Genomic DNA, 6,342 nt, shown 5'->3' with positions numbered 1-6,342 from the left:
CGTGACGTGCTACGCAAATTCGATAGCCAGATTCGGACTCAGCGCACAAAGTTACGTCGGAAATCACTATTGCATCTTAAAAAAAAATCTCGCAGTCCTGTGTAATTTATACACTTTGCAATACCTGTTTCAAAGTTATCGAATCATTTATAGTATGATATCTGGTCAATTAAGGCAAAATCGGTCGTGGGTTCACCAAATTAAGACTTTAGTTGTGTGGATTCATGATTTACTTCACCGATCTTATCTTAGTTAATTAAACTTACCATAAAAAATAAGATCGAACCAGATATTTAAAATGTATAAAGATATAGTTCGTTGGATAGCTTTCGAGATAAGCTACTCAACACTATCCACGTTCAAACTAATAAAGATCAATAAATAGATCGTTTAAAATACAACTTTTTTATTTAAAGTATTTTTCCGTAAAACTTACACTATTCGAGATTTTTAAGAGTCCCGATCTTTCGGGACATCCAGTAGATATTTTGTCACTACTTCTGCGATATTTTAATGAAACATTATAACAGTGATTAATGTGACACATAGCTGTAGTAATTAAGTCATTTGTTCTATGTTATTTATTTCGTTTCTTCGAGCGTAAAGATATTGTATTCAGTAAGCACGATTGATAAATCGAAGTAATTGATTTCCTTAGTCACTAAAGTATATATAAGCAATTTTCAGATTCGACGAAGTACAAACGGCATCATGTCGCTGACAACATACTTTTGTGCGGCTTTCCTGCTTGTTAGCAGTTCATCTGCTGAGATTTACGATAAGTTATGGTGGAACAACACTGTCCTCTATCAGATTTCTCCGAGAAGTATGTATGATACCAATGGTGATGGCATAGGCGATCTGAAAGGTAAATATATATAAATTGTTATTTGTTAATATGTATTACATAAGGCAAAAAGAGAAGAATAAATAAATTAAAAAAGAATATATGAATACGAATGAAGAATAACAAATTATTATATTCATATATATGTTATAATTTTGTCCAATTAATTATTGCTAATTGTATTTAATTAATTTTCGAGTGCGTAGGTTTATTATTGATAAATAATAATACTAAAGTAAATAAGTTAAGTATGGAAACATGAACAAAATTTGAAATTTTTCTGATATTATCAGGAATAACTTCAAAGTTACATTACATCGTGGACAGTGGCAACGACGTGATCCGATTGTCGCCCATATATTCAGGTCCTAAGGACAATTTTGGAAGCAGCATATCTAATTTTACAAAAATTGATCCAATTTTTGGTACAATGGATGATTTCCATTCTCTTTTGACGCAAGCTCATAAACTCGACCTAAAAGTGCGGTGATTTGCCTATATCATGATTTTTATATATAATATAATTTAATTGTGCATATTATGATCGTAATTAAATTTAGAGAATTATTGTTTTTCTTTAGTCTGTGTATTATATCGATGTTGTCATTTTTTCTTTATATGTAATTGCTATGGTATTCTTATAGGTGATTCTTGACATTGTACCTAATCATTCGTCTGACGAGCACCCATGGTTCCAAAAGGCTCTTCAAGGCGATGAGAAATATAAGAATTATTATATGTTTGCAGAAGGTAAAAATAAAGATAACATAACTCCGCCCAATAATTGGATCAGTAAATTCGATGGCCCCGCATGGACTTATGTAGATTCCCTAGGAGAATTTTATCTTCATCAATACGGTCCTGGACTGCCTGATTTGAACTATTCAAATCCTGAAGTTTTAGAGGAGATGACAGTAAGTTATAGATAAAAGTTCAGTTCTAAAATGTTGCTTTCTCTTTCTTATTTTCCTCTCACTCTCTCTCGACATATATATATATATATATATATATATATATATATATATATGTATATATATATATATATATATTTCTGGAAGAAAACTTTCATCAAATTTCATCAAAATATGTTTCTGGTGGTTCAGTTACATTAATTTTATTTATGTTTTAATAAAGAAACTATCGAGTTTATAATTTCTATAAATTATGTTAATAATTCTTATTAGTATTATTAGTATATATCTAAAAATAATTTTTATTTTTTTTTTAATCAATTAAGTATATATCTAATAATAATTTTTATTTTTCTTTATTTAATTAAAATGTTAAGTTATAATCTTTAATTTATTGCTTGAAATATCATCTTTCACATATATAATAAATATCGCATAAAATAAATTATAGTATTATTTATTAATACTAATTTACATGTTAATGCATATTAATACATAATATATTTACATATGTATATTAATACATATTAATGCATATTAATACATAATATTAATACATAATACATAATACATTTACATATTAATAATTTATATATTAATTCATCGTTTATATTTTATTATCATATTACTGCAGCGATTAAAAATTTATTATTTAATCTAGATTATACATTTTTTTAGGTAGCTTTTTATTTATATACATAATAGTTAAATTTATATAAGAAAACAAAGTTTTATAACTAGAGAAATATATAAATAAAAGCGTATAAAACATCTTACACGTTACAGCACTTCAGACTTATTTTTACAAATCTTAATAATTTTTTCGACCACTTATAGAATATATTAAAATTCTGGTTGGATACGGGAATAGACGGATTTAGCGTATATTCTGCCCCGTATATTTTTGAGGATAAAGAATTGCGGGATGAGCCTAGAAGTTATGTGACTGGTGCAACACCGCAAGATTACTCTTATTTGAATCATATTTACACCATGGATCAAGAACGTACTCACGAACTAGTAAGAAATTTGAGAACAGCCATGGATAAATATGTTGATGAACGTAATGGAGTGGAAAAGGTCAATAAAGCAGTATTATTTTTTCAAATCTTTTGTGTTTAGTGAGAAAATATGTTCTTTTTAATTTCTCTAGATGTTGCTGATTGAAGCGGATACCAGTTTATTACATATAATAAAATATTATGCCGATTATACGTTATCTTTAAATTTTGATTTGATTAAAAATGTGACTGTTAATTCGTCCGCGGATGATGTCAAAAAAGAAATCGACCTGTTTATAAACTCATTGCCGAGTGGTGAAGTCCCCAATTGGCTGGTATGTATTCACACGAAGTCATCATAATCTTAATGAAATGATTTCACTTTTTATTTAAATTTAGCAGATTCTATATTGTTCTATTTTACAATGTAAGGAAATTACAATTTAAAGAAACCATTTCATAATTCTCATTTGTATTGTATGTCATGTATGTCATATTATATAATTTTGATGATAACAATTTTATTCCATTAAAAACAGTTTATGATAACGGCATAATTTACTAAATGTACGATCATGAGAAATTTTTATCTAAATTTACACAGTTATAAACTTTTATTACATATTTTTAAATACTTTTCTAAAAAAAATCGAAATTGTGCAAAAAAATTTCTTGCTATTTATTATTTACAATATATATGTAAAATAAATTCCCAAAAATTTATATATAAGTCAGCAGAGATTTAATTTTTCTAAAAAATTTACGTATATTTTGTATTTCTGATAAAAGATTTTCATCAAAATGTTTAATTCTCGTATTCTAATTACATTGATCTTATTTATAAGAATAATTGTGACAAATAGAACAGCATTTTAAATTTTTTGTCATCATCATGCATGTAAAAGTAGAAATTTTCTTTTTCAATTATAAATGAAGTTGAAATATAATATGAACTATATTTTCTTAGTTGGGAAATTATGACAATCCACGCGTAGCCTCGCGTTTTCCCGACAGAGTAGATCAAATGACCATGTTGTCAATGATTTTGCCGGGCATAGCAGTGACTTATTACGGCGATGAAATCGGCATGGTAGACAATAACAATATATCCTATGCACAAACACAAGATCCCGAAGCACGCAACGCGGGCAAAGAGCATTATGCGGCTGTATCTCGCGATCCAGAACGAACGCCATTCCAATGGAACGCTGAGAAGAACGCAGGTAGAAAACGAATCTTTGCGATTTACGCTGTTCAAATTATTAATAATTAATGTAATTTTTAAATTTATTAATGTATTTCTAAATCTTAATCAATTATTCGTTACGGCAGGTTTTAGTACGGCAGATTCGACGTGGCTTCCGGTGAATTCAAACTATAAACAATTGAACTTGAAGGAAGAGATGGGTATTAAGAATTCGCATTATGATATCTACAAGAATTTAGCCCATTTGCACAGAAAGGAACCAGCACTTACCGAAGGAAGCTATACATCGTTCACCATGAACGATGGTGCAGTCCTAGGTGTAGTCAGAAACAGCGGTGATCGTTACGTGCTGCTTCTGATTAACTACAAGGATGACATTTCTCAAGACGTTGATTTGTCAGATCATGATCTTCCGGAAACACTGAAACTCAAGGTTGCTTGCTCGGGCTCTCATTCTTCTCTAAAACAACAGTAAGACTTTTTAAATACTTTTTTAAATTTGTTCATACACTTATAAATATTATTACTATTTATACTTATAAATAAATATTTATACTTATAAATATTATTAAATAATTATAATAGTCGAACTTTTTATTCGACAAAGAAAATGATATTTTAGAAATGTCTAATCACGTCACTTTATTAACTTTATTAACTTCATATCTCTTTATTAATTTTATTAAGTGCGTTTCATAATCAAATTTTAATAATTAGAAACACTTTTTACTCTAAAAAATAGTTGTATTATTTTAGGTATGTTAAGTAACAAATTTTTATTTTTAATTAATTGCAATTATTTTTGTTATAGATATATTTTTTATTTAAAACATGTGTTACTAAATATATAATACAAAAAATAAATATATTATACAATTCATAAAAAGTCTTTTTTAGATTAAAAAAAAACATATTTTATGCAAACATAAATATTGTATGGTAATGTTGACAGATTCTGTGTGTAGATATATGATTCATTTTTATATCTTTTGCAGGGTTGACGTGAAGAATATACATTTACCGGAGAAAGTCGCTGTAGTGTATACATCTTTTAACATTCAATGAATATACTATTTTCATATCTAACCTTCGTACATATAATATTTGTAGTAGAGTAAACACTTTTTTTCGATTGTGTACTTATAAATTACAATATATCCTGCAATGAAAAATAATAAATAATTCTTTATTTAATTGTGTTACTTTTAAAAAATCCTTATAAATCCTTAAGAATCCTTTTAAATCCTTTTAAATTTTTACAAAATTTTGTAACATATATAATTTAAATATCCATAATTTTAAATTGATGTTACATGTAATATTATTAACATAATATTAATACAACATTAATGTAATATTAATATAATATCATTAATTATGTATTAATTATGTGTTATAATCTTTAATTTATATATTATTGAATTTTATTGCATTATTTCTTCAAAAATTTAAAATTATATACTATTATACGAATTTAATTACATGTTAATATTTAATTTTATTGAAATGTTAATATATTTTAAATATATAAAATATAATATATTAACATTTTTAATTGAATATTTAAATCATATACAAAGTCTTAGAAATCGTTCTAAAATATTACATTAATATATTAAAATATTACTATATTACACTTAAAATATTGTAAATTACATTATTATTTTTCTGTTTAAATTTAGTATTATTAGTTTTATGATTATATAACGAAGAAAATAATCTTATGTAATTTATTTTCATATAAATTTTGCAAGACGCATTTTATTTATCCAGCGAATATACATTCATCATATTGTTATATTCAGATCGGGAATGAATGGGTCAAGAGAAGAATGTAACTATTGTATTGCCTGGAAATCGTGCGATAAGTAATGAGTGACTTGACTCGCATGAACTCTGAGGTCCGAAAGCAGGTAAACAGCCGTTTAAGGTCACTTTATGCAATTTTTTTTATGATCCTTTTTAAGTAAGACCTAATCTATTTCACGCAGAATGGGATCAAATGCAATTAATATAAATATTTACTATAAAAACTTAAATTTATTTATTTATTTATATATAATTAAATAAAAAGCGATGCGGCTGTGTGGGTGTGTGTTTGTTTATTTGTGTATGTGTTTCATTTCCCAATGTTACAAAAGTGTAAAGGTCATCAGTCAGAATGGATATGAAAGTAGCATTTTATTTATGCTCTGATTACAGTTACATTTAATCTTGAATTAATAAAAAAAATAAAATTTTTAGTATATTTGATGTTGGAAAAAAAGGATACATCTGCCACACAATTTCTAAATAAGAGTTATTCTAAAAGGAGTATGTCAGAATGATTGAACTGGGAGCTTTATTCAGGAATGTTTGATTTTTTTTTAGATTAAT

General features: G+C 26.4%; 1 protein-coding gene across 1 annotated transcript; it reads left to right on the top strand.

Annotated features, from left to right (window-relative positions):
• Nucleotides 1-681: 681 nt before the first annotated feature.
• LOC105252918 (maltase 1-like) lies at nucleotides 682-5,134 on the top strand. Its single transcript, XM_025407291.1, has 8 exons — nucleotides 682-868; nucleotides 1,141-1,328; nucleotides 1,492-1,761; nucleotides 2,596-2,838; nucleotides 2,912-3,094; nucleotides 3,727-3,982; nucleotides 4,092-4,437; nucleotides 4,962-5,134. Exons 1-8 carry the CDS (start codon nucleotides 712-714, stop codon nucleotides 5,029-5,031), a joined length of 1,713 nt encoding a protein of 570 aa, XP_025263076.1. The 5' UTR covers nucleotides 682-711; the 3' UTR covers nucleotides 5,032-5,134.
• Nucleotides 5,135-6,342: the final 1,208 nt, after the last annotated feature.

The sequence above is a fragment of the Camponotus floridanus genome, unplaced genomic scaffold (assembly GCF_003227725.1).
Source record: "Camponotus floridanus strain SB8 unplaced genomic scaffold, Cflo_v7.5 scaffold17, whole genome shotgun sequence".
In the NCBI taxonomy this organism is placed as follows: Eukaryota; Metazoa; Arthropoda; class Insecta; order Hymenoptera; family Formicidae; genus Camponotus; species Camponotus floridanus.
Note: the sequence above shows the minus strand (reverse complement) of the source record. Positions and strands in the feature narration are given on the sequence as shown.

Bases quoted from the DNA above. Each gene is read 5' to 3' on its own strand.
- LOC105252918 (XM_025407291.1), top strand. From the start codon at position 712: ATGTCGCTGACAACATACTTTTGTGCGGCTTTCCTGCTTGTTAGCAGT. The intron at 869-1,140 runs GTAAATATATAT...TGATATTATCAG, and splicing joins TGGCATAGGCGATCTGAAAG to GAATAACTTCAAAGTTACAT. The intron at 1,762-2,595 runs GTAAGTTATAGA...GACCACTTATAG, and splicing joins AAGTTTTAGAGGAGATGACA to AATATATTAAAATTCTGGTT.